Below are 21,286 nucleotides of genomic sequence, written 5' to 3' on the forward strand. Positions count from 1 at the left end.
GGTATGTGATCACTACTCTCAGGAGGGGCATGCTAGATAGAGGGTTTGCACTCAAGAGAATGTGTCTAGAGACTCCAAGACAGGAGCAGTGCCTGGACTCTGTTCTGACTCTGGAGACAGAACACCAGAGGATTCAGTGGCTTGATTCCCTCACAGCAATCTGGTGAGTAGACAAGAGGAAGCTCTCGACTAAAGCTGTGACAGCAACTCAGAGTAGTCCAAGTTAGGACAGAGGTTGAAGAGTGACATTTAGCTATGAGAAGTTGCAAGAAGGACAATCAAAACTGGCACAGCAGAGCTAAGACGGGAGAGTTGTAAGTGAGACATGGGGTCAGATTTTTGAAAGCAGAAACGTACCTAAAGGGTACATAATTGTCACTGTTTATCCCTAGAGCCAGCAAGTCATCAGGCCATGAAACAATATGTCCCAATTTTATAGGGACAGTCCTGATATTTGGGGCTGTGTCTTATATAGGTGCCTATTACCCCCCACCCCCGTCCTGATTTTTCACACTTGCTGTCTGGTCACCCTAGCCCAGAAGTACAGATTGGAAGTGAGGGAGTTGAAATAGAAGCTTAAGAAAGCACACTCAGATACTACAGGCCATAGTGAGAACAAGACTACTATAGTGAAAGTCAAGCAATATACAGCACTTATACCAGGGGTGGCCAGCCTGTGGCTCTAGAGCCACATGCAGCTCTTCAGAAGAGAAAATGTGGCTCCTGCTAGGAGCTGACAGAGGAAAAATGGTGGGTGCAGCTCTATTAGCCCCTTCTTCCTCCCTCAGTGCCTCTTGCCCACCAGTGGCCCCCCACAATCAGCACCACCTCCTCCCTCCCTCCCTCCCCTGTGCCTCCTGCAATCAGCTGTTTCGCAGTGTTCAAGAGGCTCTGTGGGGGAAAGGGCAGAGGAGTGAGGACATGGCGTGCAGCCCCCTTCCCTCCCATAGTGATCAGCTGTTCACGGCACTGAGGTGGCTCTAGTAGGGAGGAGCAAGGATGTGGTGTGCAGCCTCACCACTCCCTCTCCCAGCTCCGCCTCCTCCCTCCTTGTGCCTCCTGTCCACTGTGATCAGCTGTTTTGTGATGATCACTCTGGGGAGGGGGTGGGAAGAGGAAATGGGGATTTGGGGAAAGGGGTGAAGTGGGGGGGCAGAGCCTGGGACAGAGCAAGGGCTCCAGCACCCCCAGGATGGCACCAGTGTCTCCTTAAAGTACACGGTGACTAGCTGGTGTGGAAATTTTTAATCAAAATTTTTCTTACACCGTCTAACAATGGAAGGCAAGCGCAAACAGAAAAGAAAATACACAGATGAAAATCAAGACTTCCAACAGGGGTGGGAGAATAAGTACTTTTTCATTGAACATAATGGTAAGGCCATGCGTCTTCTTTGCATGTTTCTCAGTTCAAATCCTCAAACTTGCAGCATCATTTCACTTCTAGCCATGGCACATATGGATCAAGAATTCCCACAAGGTTCTGAACTCTGCACTTTAAAACTGAAAACTTTGGAAAAAAACCAAACAAATGTAGAAGTCCAGTTCTTCATCTGATTTGCCAACCGATAGCAGACTGTAACGTTAGCCTCCTATTATGTGGCCTGGCACATAGCCCATGTGAAAAAGCCCTACTCTGAAGAACAGCTTATAAAAACATGCCTCACTGATGTGATTGCAATCCTGTCACCAGAGAATGAGACTCTCAAAGAAAATTTCTGGCCTGCAGCTTTCACGCCACACAACAGAACGCAGAATCTCCAACCTGAACAGTGACATTGAATTGCAGTACTTGCAACTTCAGCAGTGTGAGTGTTTGAGCATCGCTTTGGATGAGCTGTGCCATGCACAGGATAAACCTTATCAGTATTTGTCCACACTGTGTCTGCCGACTGCGTTATAAGGGAAGAACTCCTTGATATCGTGTCATTAAAGAACAGAACTTGTGGACGAGATCTTAAGGAGACATTGATGTTGGTAGTTGTAAAAAGCCACTTGCCTTTACAGAGGCTCACTGCCATTGCAACAGATGAGGCTCCATCTATGTGGGAATCTGCGAATGGATTAGTAGGGCTTTGTAAATCTGATGAGAGCTTTCCTGGATTTTCGACATTTCACTGTATTATTCATCGGGAACAACTGGTATCTAAAAATCTCAAGTTTGATCACGTCATGAAACCCGTCTTGCACACTGTGAATTTCATTCTCTCAAATGCACTCAATCACCGACAATTTCAAAATCTAATTCAAGAACTGAATGAAGACTACTCCTCTGCCAATTTGCCATTTCACTGTGCAGTTCAATGGCTCTCAAGAGGTAAAGTTATTTCCTGTTTTTTCGAGCTCCTGGAACCAGTAAAATTGTTTACAGAGGAGAAGCACAGAATACATCCTGAGCTTATGGATGCTGGATGGGTTCTAGACTTGGCATTTCTTGCAGACATGCTGCTGCATTTGGATAAACTAAACATGGACTTACAAGGAAAATTCCAGTTGCTGTCTGATCTAGTGCAAGGCGTATTTGCGTTCATGAACAAATTGCAGTTTCACGGACAAATGCTTGAGGGAGAGCTGAGACACTTTCCCTCAATGTCACAACTTGAAGAAGATGCAGCAGAACCCCTAAAACGGAGCACAACTAGATAAGCAAGTGTGATTAAAGATCTCAAGGACAGTTTTGAGGAAAGATTCCAAGATTTGCAGCGGAAAAGACCTCAAATCAAATTTCTGATTGACCCTTTTAGTCCTGAAGCCCCCTTTAGTCACTGATGAAGCAACATGCCAGATGGAAATAGAACTTTTGGAAGATGACAGATTGGAATCTGTTCAGAAGACAGAGGGGACCCTTACTTTCTGGAAATCTGTACCAAAGCATAATACCCCAACATCAGAGATGCAGCCCTAAAATTTATCTCGATGTTTGCCTTGACCTATTTTCATGAATCTGTTTTCACAACACTCAGACATATGAAATACAAGCATCAATCCATTTTGACAGACAGACACTTGAGAACTGCTGCATGAGCACAAATGAACACAAACCAAACTTCAAGGGAATTGTTGAAAGCAAAAATTTTCAGAAGCCTCACTAAGTAAAAGGTTAAGTTATTATCGTTAACTATACATTATAAATGTATAATAAATATACATCAACTTATATAATGTGTGTGTACGTATGTACGTACACATACAATCATTACATATTACTGTGGCTCTTTGGCAATGCACATTGGTAACTTCTGGTTCCTTCACAAACTGGTTGGCCACCCTTGACTTAGACAACTGAAATGTGGGTTTAGGATAATACTGCCAGGGCCAGAAGTGTAGGCAGAATTAGGCTAAACAAGAAAGGTGATTGGAATCAAAAACATTTTTTTAAAATCTAAACGGGGGTTTTCAATCGTTGAAATATTCAGTGGTACTTCGTATTTACATTACATTGACAAAGTCAGCAAAGGCAAACAGGCAAGTTAGAAGCCAAGAGGAAAAATATGGCTGTCACTTGCATGGAAGCAATAATCAACATCCCAGAAATCTATTTGACAGAACACACGGTCTTTATTTCTAAAAGGAAATACTCAACAGTACAGCATTACCCAACATTAGAGAAGCATAGCCTTGTGCTTAGGTGAGAAGGAAAAGGGAGCAAATAAGAGGGATAATGCTAAATAAGGATGGGGCCAGTACGATGTTACACATTTAGCATTTACTAGAGTTATTTGTTACCTGGATTTCTAGTTCAGCAATATGCTGCTGGAGTTCTGCCACAGCTGCTATGCTGTCTGCTTCACGGAGTCTTACTGCCATCACTTCTTCCTTGTTCTGAAAAGAGTTGAATAGGGCTAAGCTGTAAAAATCAAGAGATAAATTTCCTCTGATGTTTTGGGTTTGTGAGGGGGAGGCTCCAGCCTGAGCCCAAACACCTGCACAGCAATTTTACAATCCTGCAGCCTGAGCCCGCCACGGGTATTCAACTGTAGTGTAGATATACCCTAATTTATTCCTAGCAGATGAAACTTGATGTGGCTCTTCCTCCCGGTCCCCCTTCCTTCCTTATTCCTCTACTCTTTTATTCTTTGTCTTCCCTTTATTTGCGGGATGGGGGAAGAGGGAGAGAAAGAAATATAAGTTACTTAAGATTTTAATACCCAGGAAAAGAACTAGATTAAGAGTACAAGTGAAGTCTTCTCTTCATCCACAGAAGTGATATAGCATGGACTGTAAGGCCTGGTCTACACTACGCGTTTAAATCGATTTAAGGAGCATTAAATCGATTTAACGCTGTACCCATCCACACTACAACGCCCTTTATATCAACATAAAGGGCTCTTTAAATCGATTTCTGTACTCCACCCCGACGAGAGGAGTAGCGCTAAATTCGATATTAACATATCGGATTACGGTTAGTGTGGACGGAAATCGATGTTACTGAGGCCTCCAACGAGTGGTATCTCCCACAGTGTGACACGCACTGCACCCGATCGTGTAGAAACAAGCAAATCTGAAACTCGGAAATGCAGCGGGCACGTAAAGAGGAAAAAGCCCCGCGAATTTTAGATTACATATTCATGTTTGCCCCTAGCGGGAGTCCTCTGGATCAGACCATCACACGGGTGGCGATGCAGTCTCATCCAAAAAGAGCTCCAGCAATGGACCGTACGGGAGATATAGATTCTGATTGCTAGTATGAGGGAGACAGAGGTCTGTTCTATCAGAGCTCGTTACAGAACATGCATTGAGAGCCAAAAGCGTTTGAAAAATCTCCAGGATACAACAGCGCTGCGTCGACAAAGCGTTAACGCGAAGCCAGATGACTCAAATGCCGCTCATTGGATGGAGGGGGTACTGAGGACTTTCCAGGATCCACAGTCCATAGCAGTCTCTGAAAAGGTATTTTGCTTCTTGCTGAGCTCCAATGTCTACTAGGATTCAATACCACAGCTGTGTATGGCGTGGTTTCAGCGAATAGCTCTCAGTTTCCCCACCACCACCCCGACCCACCAACGTGAAAGAAAGAGGAAAGAATCATTTCTTGACTACTTTAAATGTGCACCATCTGTGTGTACTGACGTCGTGCTGGCTAGACGCGATCGCACTGCAGCAGTGAAGAGCAGTATCCGCACCTCTCCCTCTCCCCTCTCCGTGGTAGATGGTGCAATAGGATATGTAACGTCCTATTGTAACTGTCCTCATAGAATAATCCTAAACTATGTTGCGACAAATCGGGCCAGACATTGCTGGTACTCCCAGTAATAGGAAAGAACACAGGCTAATTAACCGATGTATCAATAGCAAACTGGGGGCTTCGAACCCCTTACCCTTTCCTGTGTACAAAGAAAGATCTGTCTGCCACTGGACTGTGAGAGCAGCAGCGATTGCTGGGGCTTCTCTTCTTCTCTCTCGCCAACAAACCTTTTTTTAAACTGCCGTTTAAAATGTCCTGCTGGACTATCATCACCGCCGGGGGCTGCTCCCTCATTTTATGTCATAAACACTCAGTGTTTTCTATTTCTGGCATCTTTATTACTTCAAGAACACAAATGGGCAGACACTGCCACGTATCCAGGAATGGGCGAGGTTGGGAGGAGGAGGGAAGCAATCGGGTGGGGTTGTTGGCAGGGGACCCCCCTTGAAAATACTGACACAGCAGCATGTGCTCTGATACACTGGTCCTCCTAATACACTGACCACCTTATTGTAGACAGGGTACATGATCTATTTTAGAACATAAGGGAGGGATTGACTCAGTCCCCAAGGATCAGTCTCAATGTTTGCTTTTGCGTTGCCCCCCCTGCCGATTTCAGCCAGGGGCACTCATGATAGCAGCGGGAGACAGTAACAGAGGAGGAGAGAATAACCGTCTGCTCATTGCCAGTTTTCTTCCGGCAGTAGACGGTAACATGAACGACTGGTAACCCATCTCTGCCATCATATGCAAAAGGCAAGTGAATGCTTGTTGTGTAGCGCTGGGAGGTAGCGCCTCTCGTCCGCAGCATTTACACAATACAGGGCCCGAAAAAAATAAAAGCTGAACTGCGGCTCCTATTGTTGCCAGGCCTAATGCATCTGCAGGCGCTCTCCAGGAAACGGCGCGAAATGGATTGCACGCTTGATGTCTTCACCAGAGGAAGGAATGAACTGACGGACATTTACTCCAGAACCATCGCTGCACTAATTAATGATTTCAAGCTGTTCAGACTTCCAAGGGCTGGGAGACTGCGGAGAACTATGGGCATCAGCCAATCGGAAGAGCTACCCACAATGCAATGCTTCAGAAATCGACGTAGCCTCGGACCATGGACACACAACGCCGAATTACTGTGCCTAGTGTGGCCGCATGAAATCGAATTTATAATATCAGTTTTATAAAACCAATTTTAGCTAATTCGATATTATCCCGTAGTGTAGATGTGGCCTAACACTGCAAACCAGTGTACTTCAACAGCTGGCATGTAAAGCACACCCCTAGCTGTCAAAGGCTTAGTCTCCATAGTAATTCAAACATTGACCTCCCAGTGCTAACAAGGTATCCATCCCAAGAGTCCATCCCCTCTCACCTGACTTATTTCACATAAGGCAACTGGTAATGTTACCAACAAGCTGGATATCTGTAACAGTGACAAACCAGTAGAACTAAAGTCCTTTTAATCAAGCACCTGAGCCATGTACCCCAGCAGTGTTTTAAGAGTATGCCATTCTACAATACAGCTGTTTGACATTCCAGTTCATTTTTTTTAATTAAGTTTAAATAATCTCTTAGTTAAACATTGTGGGGAATGGAAATTAGTTTAGACCATGAAGGTCCTATAAGATTCCTATCATGTGAAATATCTTTACATGTCTACAGAATAAGTTTCCTTACATTTGGAGATTGTCATATCTGTTTTTTCAGATATTTGAAATCTGATAACTGTGCTCTAGTTCTATTTTATTTATTGAGACTTTCTGATGTAAAGGTAGTATTAAAATCAGACCCATTTAGATTTTGAACTATACTTTTTTATTCCGGAACAGTCATTACAGTAATTTTCAAGTTGGCCTTTTATTTGGATCTTGTAAACAAAGAACATCAGTTGTTTCCCATCACTGCACTATTAGAGCATGCTGTGGACTATTTTCCTTTTGTTACTTGACTATCACTTCTATAGCCATCAATTCAATTAAATTTCAGATTTACCATAGTTACTAGATTGTTTTTTTCAGTCTTTGTACTCCCTCTTATTTTTGATATTGTAAAAGTGTTTTTTCTAAATTCTGACTTTCATAGCAAAGTGGATCTGCATTAGTTACCTATATTTGTCGGAGTGATGAAATGCAGTTACTAACTGCATTAGTTACCTATATTTGTCGGAGTGATGAAAACCATAGCACAAACACACAAATGCTATAGACTCAGACCTCATAGCTAATTCAGACTACGTCCTGGTCTACACTACGCGTTTAAACCGATTTTAGCAGCGTTAAAGTAATTTAATGCCGCACCCGTCACACTACAAGGCCCTTTATATCGATATAAATGGCTCTTTACATCGGTTTCTGTACTCCTCCTCGACGAGAGGAGTAGCGCTAAAATCAGTATTACCATATCGGATTAGGGTTAGTGTGGCCGCAAATCGACGGTATTGGCCTCTGGGCGGTATCCCTCAGTGCACCACTGTGACTGCTCTGGACAGCAATCTGAACTCGGATGCACTGGCCAGGTATACAGGAAAAGCCCCGCGAACTTTTGAATTTCATTTCCTGTTTGGCCAGCGTGGAGCTCTGATCAGCATAGGTGACCACACAAAGCTCATCAGCACAGGTAGCAATGCAGTCTCCTGAGAATTGAAAAAGAGCTCCAGCATGGACCGCACGGATCTGATCGCTGTATGGGGAGAGGATTCAGTGCTAACAGAACTCTGTTCCAAAAGACGAAATGAAAAAATATTTGAAAAAATTTCCAAGGCTATGATGGAAAAAGGCCACACCAGGGATTCAGTGCAGTGCAGAGTGAAAGTTAAGGAGCTCAGACAAGCCTACCAGAAAACTCAAAGAAGCAATGGAAGGCCCGGGTCCAGGGCCAAAAACATGCCGCTTCTCTACCTGAGCTGCATGCAATTTTTAGGGGGCTGCAATTTACGCTGAGCTGCCATAGCAATTTTAGGGGGCTGCGGCCACCACTACCCCACCCCTGTCATAGATTCATGCGTGGGTGTAATCTCAAACCATGGCTGAGGATTCTGCGGAGGGGGAAGATGAGGAGAGGACCGACGCTGCAGAGAGCACACGCATCCGTTAGCCCAACACCAGGAGCTTTTTTGTGACCCAGACGGAATTACCTCCCAACCCTCCCAAACCACTAGGCCCAGACAGTGGAAGCATGAAGCGACCTCTGGTGAGTGGTACCTTTGTAAATAAATCATCTGGGTTTAATAACAGTCAAGGCGTTTTTTAACTGAGGATTGACTTGCCCCTGAGAGGGCTTGGAGTGGCAATTACGCCGACCAGTAAAGTTATGGAAAGTTTGTTACATGTCTCGGGGATGGAGCAGGTGAAATCCTCCAGGGACATCTCCATGAAGCTCGCTCCTCGGAGGTACTCCCAAAAGCCTTTGGGCAGAAGGTTTCCTGAGGGTCAAGGTTAGCCTCGTTCCATCCACCATAGTAGGTCGGGGGAGATAAAGCAACAACATCTAGAGAATTGATTGGGGGGGGGGGGGAGGTTTGGGCGTCTTTGCTGCATGCATGTTCAACAAAGAGACAATCACTGAATGGACTGTTTGGTATTTAGGAAGGAGGCACCTGCTCGTTATATGAAGGACCTGCAGAAAAGCGAAGACAAATGGCTTGAGATACCATCGGAGTCGCATGCACAGCGAATTCTGAATGCCCCGGACCTGCGCCTGTGAGATCTGTACACCAGAGCCGCAGGACACTCCAGATATGAAATCGCACAAATGCAACCTTGAGTGAAATGGAAAGGTGAGCTATGTATAGCGTTGAAGAGGTAGTTGTTCACTGTAAGAGTATACCATGTGTTTCATTGTAAAATGTATCTTTTTAAAATACTTCTCTCCCTTTTCTCCCCTCCCTCAGGCAGCTGCACATTTTTCAAGCTTGCGATACAACATCCTGAAGGCTAGCTCCAGATAAGGCAGAGGAAAAGAAGACGAGATGAAGTTCTTGGGAAATCATGGAAGTACGCCGCATGAAAGAGCTCATCTGGATGAGTGGAAGGACCTAGTAATCAAAGTACCAGGAAAGAGGATGCCAGTGAACGTGAGGACAGGAAAGGGACCCGAGACCCTGAGGACTGGAGCGCGAACGTGGAGGATAGGAGAGTCGCTCAGAGATGAGGAGGTGGCGGGATGCAATGTGGGGCTGCTTGCGTGATCAAACTGATATCTCCGACATCTGTGAGCATACGGAAGAGCAACGGGGTCACAGAGGTGCCGCTGCAGCCCCCTGTTAACACCACCTCCACCAACTCACATGTTCCATATCTTCCTCACCCAGACTCTGTGTAAGAAGCTAGGGGAAGGCTTCGTACACCCACCCACTCCAACCACCGTGGACAGTCCACCACCAAGGCTGTCATTACATTGAATGTTTTTAGTGGTCTTTTCCTTCCCTCCTATCCTCCCTCCCAAGACCCACCACCCCAGGATATCCCATTGGTCGTCTCTCGCCATCTTTTATAATATTCTTTTACATAATGAGCATACATGATTTTTAAACAATAGTGATTTAATTTCTTAAGCAAGCGTGTAACTCGAGGGGGAGTGTGGGTTGCTTACGAGGAATGAGTCGAAATCAAGGAGGGTCGGATGTTATCATCATGAAGGGGAAACACACACCAGCAAGTCACAACCGTACCCTGGCACTGTGATGAATAACCATTTCAAAGCTTCTCGATATGCATGCGCTGCTTCTTGGTGTAGCTCTTCTAATACTTGGGTCTGGCTGCCGACATAATCAGTCGGCCTAGATGATTTGCCTCAGCCCTCCCACCACCATAAAGGCTCCCCTTACTCTCAACAAGATTGTAGCACACACCATAGCAACGACAAGGCAATAACAAGGGGAGACACTGGGTTGTGGCTGAGGTCTGAGGCGAGTCAGAGTAAATGTGCGCCAGACACGCACCTTTAAATGGCCAAATCACATCTCACCTGGCCAACCCATTCCACTGCACGATTGGCCAGCCTGTAATGAAAGCTCACTGACCACTGTCCCAGGCTGCCTGTTGTATGGCTTCATGAGCCTGGCATCAAAGGAGGCTGGGGTCCACCACAGGATAACAACAGTGCATTTCAACCATCCAACAGTTATTTTCTGGTGTGGGAAGTAATTCCCCTGCTGCAGCATTGAACACAGAGCCAGTGGTCTGAAGACGCAAGCGTCAGAACTTGTAGCCATTCCCGCCATGCCCATGTGGAGTTGTGAAACGTCCCTTGTGATCCACAGCTGGCTTGCAGCACCATTGAAAAGAGCCCTTGCAGTTTACGTACATGGTGTTCCTGGTGCTCCGGTGCCAAGATTATGGGACATGAGTTTGCATCTATGCCCCCCACAGTTAAGGGAAATCCCAATTGCAGCAAGCATCTACTAATACCCTGCATGTTTCCAGAGTCACAACCTTTCGTAGCACGCAGCTTAACTGCATTGCTTTGCTACTTGCATCACAGCAAGCCACCCACAGTAGATTTTCCCACTCTATTGATTCCCTACTGACCCGGGGGTAGCTTCTGGCAATTGCAAGCCTCCAAAGGCGTACTTGCCAACTCCTGCTGCTTTTCCCCATGGGTGGGGAAGGGCTGCTCTCTTTGGTATTCTGGCGTTTCAAGGGCAGGGGAAACCTAAGTCACAAAGTTCCATGAAAGTGCCATTACGATCGAAAGTTTTGCACAGGAATGATCGTCACACACTGCGAGCAAAATATGCGGTCCCACCAGTCTGTGTTGGCACAAATTGGCGTTCACCAAGTGGCTCAGAACCACCCTCACATACCATCAGGACGCTCACAAAAGAAGGGCCACCGGTTTGAGCAAATTCTGCGTGCCATAGGTCCTGCAATCACTTCTGCCGTCGCCGCTTCCTGACGTAGCTGCCTCCTCTGCGCTGGCTTTGCAGGTCCGGTTGAAGCATAGACTGCAACAAGAAGCATGGGTGTTTACAACGTCCACGATTGCAGTCTTTGATCTGAGCAGGGTCCGTGGATATTGCTTTGCTAGTGGGCGTTTGCACAGTCTCAAACCCCCGGAAAAAAGGCGCGAAGTGGTTGTCTGCTGCTTTCATGGAAGGAGGGGTGAGGCTGTACCCAGAACCACCCGCGACAATGATTTTTGCCCCATCAGGCACTGGGCTCTCAACCCAGAATTCCAAGGGGCAGGGGAGACTGCGGGAACTATGAGATAGCTACGGGATAGCTACACACAGTGCAACGCTCCAGAAATCGACGCTAGCCTCGGACCGCCGAATTAACGTGGTTAGTGTGGCCGTGTCCACTCGACTTTATACAATCTGTTTTATAAAATCAGTTTATGTAAATCGGAATAATCCCGTAGTGTAGACGTACCCTGAGAGCCGAATTCCACCCATGCAGGGCTGCTGGGTTACTTTACCTTAAAGCAGAGTTTAGCTCTAGCAGTACTAGTAGCTGGATTCCTTTTAATCTGACTGTACTGATTACTAACAATTCAAGCTGACTCATCATACAACTCATGAATTGTTGATCAGATACAAGAAGAACACACTGACTTCAAATTCTTGATAAAGTTTGAAGTGTTCATGGTAAGTCAATGTAGCTGAGGATCAGTTCATAACTATCTGCTCTCAGTTAAGGTGAGACATATGATCAATTTATTCAAAACGAGACTAATACACTGATCACACATAGCAAGTGATTTTACAGTTTCATGTCAAATAACTGAGGAATGAACAATGGACCAGCTAACTTCTCAGAACCAGAAGATACAACATCTTCCACTTCAGCCGTAGGAAGTGTGCCAATAAAAAACTCTAGCTCCTTTCACTGAGCAGCCTCTTACTCAGATGCTGCATAGACCAGTGAACTTTGCTCAACTTGACTTATTCTTGGAGAAATTCAAGGAATTAAACTGCAAAGCAATATCATCCAACAGGGAAACAACATTATAAAGGGGCTATTTCCCTCCTGCCAGGAGACTGGCCATTAGGAGTCTAAGTTTTGCTTTTGGAGGTTTTGGGGGGGGCAGGGCGGGGGTGTCAAGGTTTTTCAAGAAAAATTATCTTGACTGTATGACTTTATATATACTTGAAAGTCTCTACATTTGCTCAGATATACAATTCTCTTAATTAGTCCTATTACTACACATTTCTGATGCAGTCAGTTTTAGATGAGAGGATATGATCCCAGAGAGGTATACACAGTTTAAGAATTTATATCCAGGAGCATTCAATATTGTTAATTACATGGAAGGGAGGTCTAATTAGGTAGCTCTTAAAACACTGGATGGAGGAACATGAAGGAAGAGATCAACCCTATTAGGTTTGGAATATTAGTGAATGGTTGCCCACTGGACTACTATGCCTGTCCCTAGGGAAATTAAAGAACAGTTTATGTACATGGGCGACCCATTCAGTTCTCACCTGGAAGAATGAAGATTAAGGATTTGAGGATATATTAGGTTGTTATTACAAAGGAAAATGGGTGGGGAGGGGCAAATCTGCAGCTCTCTCCACAAAAGGTAATGCTAATATGAAAAAATATATTGCTTGGGGGGACTTGCACACAGAGAAGGTGAAACTTTTGTATTAAGTTTTACAAGTGAACAGAAAACATACCCAAAAATGTAATAAGCAAAGTGCTATTATAAAACTGGTTCTAAGAGATTTTCTACTACAAAATGCTGCTTTAAATAAGTCCTTGTATTCTGGTAGCAACTACCCAGGCTTTAGCTTGCTGTCTAAAACAAACATACATTGTGTGAAGAATAGGGATACAATCAAGATTATATAAACAGCACACATGATGCACATTTTAAAAAGATAACTACATTCAACTTCCCTTCAACCTATGTATTATTAGTTGACTAACTTTTTGTTAGTATCATAAAAACAGTGGGTCTTGGAGGAATGCAAGAAGGCAATATTTGCCCTTAAAGATCAGTTCAGGAAGGGCATTCCAAGCATAAGGGTGTGTGAAAAACGTAAGAAGAGTTGGAGATGCAAACATTGGGGCAATCAAGGAGGGCATTGTTGGCAGAGCAGGAGACAAGAGGGACAGAACTGTGAATGGTCGTAAAGACTAAATTAGAAGCTTAACTAAATGCTGTGGAAGAGGGGGAGCAAATGGAGGCACTCAAGAAGATGTGTGAGATGCGTTCAGAATAAAAGACAAGGAAGATCTTAGCAGCTGTGTTGTGAATAGCCTGGGGATGGATGATGCGGTTGTCAGGGAGGTCACAGAAGTCACTATAGTAAGATCGGAGATGAAGAACTGAACAAAAGGTTTACCTGTATCAACTAAGAGGGAAGGCACACTCAAAAGTGTTATAGAAAAATCTGGATATGTGGGACAAGGCAAAATGAGTAACATATAAAACATCTCGATTTAAGGGCAGTAGGAAAGATGATGGTATTGTCAACAGTAACAAAAAGGATAAGAGGGAGAGGTTTTGAAAGTAAAGATACGGAGGTCAGTTTTGCCCACATTGTGTTTAAATTGTAGTGACACATTCAAGAAGGTGTCCGAAAGACAGGCTGAGATGTGGGCTAGGTTGGAAGGAGCTGATTAAAAGTGGAAAAGAAAACTCTGAAACCCATCAGCATATACATGGTAGCTGAAGTCATGTAAGAAGCCAAAAGAGATGTAAAAGGAGAAGTTAGTCAAGGGAAGAGCCTGTGTGACTGCTCGCAAAATAAGAAGATTCACTGAGATACAGTGAAAGAATGATTAGAGGGTAGAAGAGCCAGAAGAGGACACAAATACCCAAGGTAGGACAAGATGTCAAGAAAGAGCAAGTAACCAGTTTTATAAGCAAGTGAAGGAGGATCAGGTCGAGAGCCAGAAATTCCGGCCATGAAAGGAGTCATTAGAAATCCTGGTGAGATTAATTTCAGTAGCATGGAGGGGCCAAGTGGAGCTAGAAAAGAGGAACTGTAGGCAACAGTGACAAAAGTGCCTTTGAGTTTAGAGATTAAAGGAAGGGAGAGGAAGTAATTGGAAAGGCTAGTGGAATAAAGGGACTGCTTCTTGAGGATGGAGAGACCACAGCACGCTTTTATTAAGGGGAAAAAGCAAGAGGGAAGTCAGGGAGGAGTGGGTGTGGGGACAACAGGGTGACAGCAGGCACGACAGATTATATCAGTGATAGGATAAAGGAGGAAAGGATTTTGGAGAAGGGGAAAGAGGAGGGAAAATTAAATTAGAATAGTCCTACTTAAGCAAGTTAGTCACAATGATCTATTAACACAATTTGCAAATAAAAAATTATGTATATGAATGCTACAGTGCAGGATTCTGTACGAACACTCAGATATGGGGCCAGTTCCAAGCTTACAGTCAAGGTCACGGCTCAAATAATGCGCCAGAATACCAAATAGAATCAATTTATTCACACCAAACTGAGATTAACTTCATATTAACATTATCTTGACAGATTTCAGACCACCACAAACGTGCATTTGTGAAGTATGTTGTGATGTAAGCCTCATACACCTCTCAGGGACTAATGATGATGATCCAAAATTCAGGGTCTAGCCAGGATCATAGTCAGTGTTTCCACCTCATTTGCTGGCCACAAGAATTATACTTGACAAACATATAGTCCCTGCTTGCATTGAGCATCCACTAGCAACTTGTCCCAACCCATTTTAGAGCAAGGTTTTCCATGCCAATTATCCAGATGAGGATGGATACAAACTTAATCCAGATTCTGGATTAGAGGACACTCAAAGTGCTCTTTTACTTTAGGAAAAGGATGAGGATATCCCACCTCTTTGCAATATTTGATAAGGATTTGATGTGATCAGTAGTATCCAACCCTGTGAAACAAGAATTTACAGGTGGGGAAATGTCATTACTTACACACTAAAAAATGCCACCAATATATAAAACAGTTGTGAACATCTGGTAAGGAAATCAACATATGGAAAGCAATAACTGATTCCGCATTAGAAACCAACTCTTACGTAGAATGAAGTGCTGATTCTAGTCAGAATGAGATCTTGCATTTATTATTCAGTGGGCAGATCCCTAAAAAACAACTTTCATTGGCTTGTCAAATTCCAATACCCAATTACCTGTATACTTAATTTTAGGTCATATTAGAAACACAGGAGGCTAGCAACAGTATACAATGTAAACAGCAGGAAAAATGAAAATCCTTTCTAAAGAGATGTTGAATGTCCTAGGGGAGAAGGACTATAGTATATCCAAGAAATGGTAAGCACCTTAAATTAAAATCAAATGAAACTAAATAAAAAACCCTTCACTAGCAGAATGAAGTTAATTAGGAGACTGGTTAAGAGACAGAGGTGCTGAATACACACTACACTTCATAGTCTAGAGTGATTAAAGTTAGGTCAGCATAGTTTAGTATACAGAAATCTAGTCAATTAAACTGTATTACCCTGAAGAGAACACTTTGAAACATGTACAAATTTCAGTATTTACAGGTGTGTGATATTGTAAGAAAACTATACATATTAATAAGGACGTAATTTCATCACTGGAATCTAGTGACAGTGATAAAACCACTCAAGCATCACTCTTGGTTTATGCTGTCATCAGAACCCTTTGATGGAATTACAGCCTTACATACACTTGGGTGCATGTTATTTCTTATTATATGCATACATTTTAATAAGTGAGTGTCATTTGAGAAATTTTTTCTTGAAATATTTTTTCAATTTTGCCCTTTATGAATGAATCTGGAAACATCTGGAACTCAAGTGTAAATGTAACCCATTTCCTTTTGCTAAGGCAAAACTCAGATATGTTCATGGACACATTTGGAAGCTGATGCAGTATATGAACACAACAGTGTACAGCTGAAGGTTTAAGATGTTAGTTTGATTACTGATGTGCTGCTCATACTATTCTTTTGGATAATACTAAAAACAGGCATACAGGATTTTGACTATATTGAATATTTTATTTTACTTTACTAAAGGAATCCTACCACCCATGTGTACTGAAAATGAATTTGAAACACGCTTTTAACTTTTGTTTTTAGCTTCTGACACGTAAAAAAATTTTACACACCTGAGCTGGAACAACTTTTGGTTTAGATAGGCTCACTTTTAGGTGAGGGGCAATGATGACTTTGAAGTTTGGTTTTACAAGGAAGTTACTAAAAGAGCCTCACAAGACTCCACTTTTATGGTGTTTGACTGCCATACCAAATTTGCACAGTTCAGAAAGAAAGAACAGTTTTAAACTAGAAAGTGCAAACTGAACCTCGGATTTCAAAGTCAAGCTAGACTCTTTCATTCTTGTGCATTGACCACAATGAAGAGGTCTGTTCTACTCAGCCTTCTTGGACGCACATTGACCAATTGTAGACACTACAGAAAGACAGGCTGCCACTGGACAGTGGGTACTGTCACACATACCTTACCCTGGGGACATATCCCCGTCCACCCTAATTCTACCCTTGCGACCCTTCACATACCTATATTGATTCTGCTAACCAGAATTAAGGTACTACAAACTTCTTTGTCATGAATGCAATCAGATATGTTTGAGTAAACCATGTTCAGAGTCTGCTGTGCAAGTCTGTGCCTTTTATACATAATCACTTTAAAGTGTGGTTCTAATCAGAAAAGTTAACCTTCACAGGACCACAAATAAGAGGAGAAGGTTGTCAGCCCTTCTTTTGGTGGGTGGTAAATCCAAGATGATGTTACTAATTCACTAGAAGATGTAAAGTTTTGCTTTTATGAGTTTTGTCATCTATATAACGTTGAAAGTATGGATCTGATTGTAGCAAGCAAGACAGAAGAAGGTGACTATATACTGTGCACGTGAATTGTGTGCTCATGATGCTGGTTACCTTGCACTCAGTCTCTGCTTGTTTACGTTTTGCTTCACTCAGCTGAGCAAGAAGCCCTTTGTTCTGCGCAGAAAGATATTGCACCTTTCCTTGTAGACTGGTGACCTCTTGCTCCGCCCTCCGTAAATGGTTACTGTTGATGTGGTTCTACAATCATAAAAAAAGAAGTGTGTCAGAAGAGGTCTGATCACATCTACCTAACTAGACAAGGAAAGCACTAACACATTTCTCACAGTAGACTTTTTATAAACAGGATTTACAAATTCAGTAAACCAAAAAGGTTGTATTGATCCAAAATCATTCCAAGATTTGTTGTAATTAAAAATTGCTCATCTTAATGTTTATTTCGAATGAAAATGATGCAACTGCATTTGGACAAAGTATACTCAGGTACCAGACAGTCTAGTGCAACGTTTCTCAAATGTAGCCACCAGGAGGTTTTCATGTGGCCATGACAGCCTCCTGGGCAGCACCCTGCACTGCCTCTGGGGAGTGGTGGGGCATAGTGCTGCATAGCAAAGGGAGTTCTGGGGAGAGGGTTTCAGTGTCAGGCTCCAGCAGCAGGACTTCAGGAGCCTGGCCATACAGCACTGGGCTCCGAGTGTGGGGCAGTGCGTACTGACCCCACCCCACTCCACCAGCTCTGGCCACCTGGCTCTGGCCTCCAGCTGAGGGACTTCACCTCCAGCCTCTGGTTCCAGCTGTGTGGCAGTGGGCATTGGCCCATGGCTCCAGTCCCAAGCTCTGGCTGTGCAGTGGCAGGTGCCAACCCACAACTCCGGCCGCGCGGCTCCAGCCCCTGGCGCTGATCTCCTACCCCAGCTGCACGCCAGCAGGCGCCAACCTGTATCTCTGTTCCCGAGCTCCAGCCATGCAGTGGCAGGAGCTGGCCCCCAGTACCGACCGCAGTCCTAGCTGTGCAGCAGCAAGTGCTGGCTCTCGTCATGCAGCAGCAGGTGCTGGCTCCTGGCTCCAGCCATGCAGTCCTGGGTTCTGGCACCCAGCTCTGGCCGTGCGGTGGCAGGCACTGGTCGCCAGGTGCTGACATACAGCTCCGGCTACGTGGCAGCAGGCTGCAATCCCTGGCTCTGGCCATGCAGTTCTTGTCCCCAGCTCTGGGCTCTGGTTACAGTCACTGAGCCCCAGCCCTGGCCGCACGGCAGCAGACACTAGGCCATGGCTCTGGCCACACATCTCCTGTCCCCAGCTCTGGGCTCTGGCCACACGGCAGCAGATACTAGGTCATGGTATAGCCATGTGTCAGTTGGACTCACCCATCCCCATCGCTTTTGCTGCCTCCCATAGCCCTGCATCCATTCCCCCCGGCCCCTACTGGCTCCCCGGTCTGCATCCGTCCCACCATTGTCTCTGGCCCCTGCCACCTCCCCCTGAAGCCCTCCCATCCAGAGCGTAATGGGTCCTGGGGCTTGCTGAGAAACGTGATATTAACAAACTGCTGTGAAAAGTGATACTTGCATGTTTATTAAAAGTCATACTTTTCATAGCCTCCCAGGTAGCTACTAAGTGTGCTGTGATATTAACAAATATACATTATCACTCCTGAAGGGGGAGGCAGCATTATTTTTATGACTGAGTTGCCAAAAAAACCTACAATACAAAAATTACAATGATCTGGATGTGTATCTGGGCATATTTAATTATTTTTCCTACAGTTAATTAAGTATTTTAGGAAAAAGTGTCAATGTGGCTACCAGTGAGGAGTGCAGCCACCAACAAATGTGTTCAGAGAACACCTGACCTAGTGTATATAGAACATTAAGATTAGTAACTAAAGTATGTTAGACACTGAAAGGCAAATTATATTTTTGCATATAAACAGACTTAGTATATTATATATATATAATTATATACACATACACACACAAAATGATATATGGAACAAATTATTGTATGCTGTTATCTTCCATAGAAGCCCTCAGGAAATACACTGAAGTGAGGTTATTTGTGATTGTTAGTACATGGCATATGATAAGACAGGATAATTATGCCCCCTGCTGATTGAATTAAAAATGGATTAACTGAAAGTAATTTTTACAAGACCAAGTTGTTAAAACCTTTTTCATTAGGGTTGCTAATTTGTTTGAGATATTTTATGAAGCTTTTTACTCCATCAGTGGCTTGTACCAAGTTCTAACTGGTGACTCTGGGCCAACTGCTGGGTGCATAGTCAGTTCTTTACACCACACCACCTTATGTCCCATCTTCTGCTTCCTGGGACAGCAGTCCTACCACTACCATTCCCTGAGATACATTTTACATTCTGAATGCACCATGTTTCCCCATGTGTCAGTTATGTTTGAGCCTTTTTCCATGAGAGGATTCCTCAAAAATCCTATTGCAAAGCCTTCACTCCTCACCTCCTTTCAAGTAACAGAAGTAGGATGACCAGACGTCCTAATATTTCGCTCCGCCAGCAGCACTTCCTTTTTTTTGCTCTGCCAGCAGACAACCCCACCCCCCATGTGTCCTGATATTTTCTTCTCCTCCTCCTCCTCATCTGGTCACCCTAAACAGAAGTTCAATACTATGCTATAGTGTCAACAGAAATTTCAGGAACAAATAAGTGTTCGTTGAAGTCCACATAATACAGGGTTTTTTGCCAAGTGATTCTCCCTTATTCCTTGGTTATAGCAGAATTTAAATAGGTAAACAAGTTACTCTTCTCTCTTCACAAACACCCCAGTCACATGGAATTTATCACAGCTGAAGGGACAAAATGTCGGTCCACTTAAGTACTGGCAGCACACAGCTGATCTGCAAGGATCCTCTGGTCAATTCAGGAGCCAGATTCATGGGTTATGAAAGAAAGGAGGTCACGATCAGGTAAAGCCACATAGGCAACTCCCAAGGGGAAGGAAAGGAGCAGATAGTATTTTTGTCAGATAAGGGCCTGTTAAATTTAACAACTGATTTAAAAATACACACTTAGCGCTGCACTAAACTAGGACTGTAAAACAACTGATATTCATACATATTGACCCAGCATGGTGAGTTCATTGCTTAACATCAAGGTGGGAAGTTTAGAAAGGTGAACTTCATATACTGTAAGTCTTGAAAACTGGAAGAGAACCAACTGGAGTCTCATTCTTAACCAGTCTAACAGCATGAAGCATAGGAGTGTTGTATTGTCTCATTATGCTACTGTCATTGGTAAAGGCTATCCCTTGGCACCCCTAGGTGACAGCATTCAGTTTGGATCACAATAATGCTTAACTCTCTGCCATCTCAGTACTAGTTTTCAATAACGTACCTGTGTTTCCATCTCCATCATTCTTTGTTTCATCTCTTTTAGATCTGCCTGACTTTCTGCTTCTCTCAATCGGATTGTCAACAATTCATCTTGCAATTCATTCACGGTGTTCTTTCTGGATGGATCTTTCCATCTTCCAGCAGTGCGAGCTAGATGACGCTAAAAACATTTATAATAGGTTTTTATTTACATCTATGGACTCTCCTAAAATACTATTACTTCATCTGCTGAAGAATGAAGTACTTCCCAATCCACCACCACAATTTTGAAGACTCAAACAGAAGACTAATACAGCATTACAGTTCATCATAAGAACTACAAACAGCCACAGGTTACATAGTTACAAGAACTAAGAGATGGTGGAAGGGGGACAGGAATTTTCAATTGGGGCAATCACAAAACTGAAACTATATTCTTAAACAAGAGAAGTTTGAGTATTTCAAACACCTGAATAGCAAGATTTTGCTAAGTTCCAACCTCTCCTTGCATTCACTGAAATAGGATCTTTAAAACACTAGTTTTGGTGGGAGGTATACAGTATAAAGTGAAAGTAATTTGTGACATGAGGTAGAAAGCCCTCATCTACAACTTGGATCAATTTTACATTTTTAAAGTAGAAAATGGATTGTGGCTCCCCCATTTAATATTCCATTTCTGTACAGCCCCAGTCACCAATCTACTTTACCCCATTTCTCAGACTTACATATTCAATTGTCCTGCTTTATTCAAAAATATTTAAGTTTATCAAGAGGTTTATATCCATACCTGCCAGTGTTCCTCCAAATCCTTAACTTGCTGTCTAAGTTCTTTTAGGCCCATCAAAGCTTCTGCTTCTCTCAACTTCACTGCAATCAGTTCTTCTTGGAGTCTGGCAACATTATTCTCATCAGGTAAAGAGCTGTTCCTCTGCAGCAAAGAACACTCTCTTAAACATTTAATTGAAGACATGTGCATTTAGGAAGTTTTGTTCCAAGATCACATGGAGTGATCACTATTCCTGA

At 43.6% G+C, this 21,286-nt stretch overlaps 1 protein-coding gene across 6 annotated transcripts in view; it reads right to left on the bottom strand.

Moving 5' to 3' along the window:
• EVI5 (ecotropic viral integration site 5) overlaps positions 1-21,286 on the bottom strand; it is a 138,877-nt gene that overhangs the window by 60,834 nt on the left and 56,757 nt on the right. For 4 of the 6 annotated variants that reach the window (XM_075067792.1, XM_032773011.2, XM_032773009.2 and 1 more), the window contains 4 exons: positions 21,051-21,191; positions 20,286-20,444; positions 17,015-17,161; positions 3,724-3,819 (listed from right to left, as the gene is read on the bottom strand). In XM_075067792.1, the coding sequence (XP_074923893.1) occupies positions 3,724-3,819; positions 17,015-17,161; positions 20,286-20,444; positions 21,051-21,191 (543 nt within the window). The remainder of the gene's footprint in view (positions 1-3,723; positions 3,820-17,014; positions 17,162-20,285; positions 20,445-21,050; positions 21,192-21,286) is intronic. The other 2 variants (XM_075067794.1, XM_075067793.1) reach the window with 1 other exon arrangement.

This window comes from Chelonoidis abingdonii, chromosome 7, assembly GCF_003597395.2.
Source record: "Chelonoidis abingdonii isolate Lonesome George chromosome 7, CheloAbing_2.0, whole genome shotgun sequence".
Classification (NCBI taxonomy): domain Eukaryota; kingdom Metazoa; phylum Chordata; order Testudines; family Testudinidae; genus Chelonoidis; species Chelonoidis abingdonii.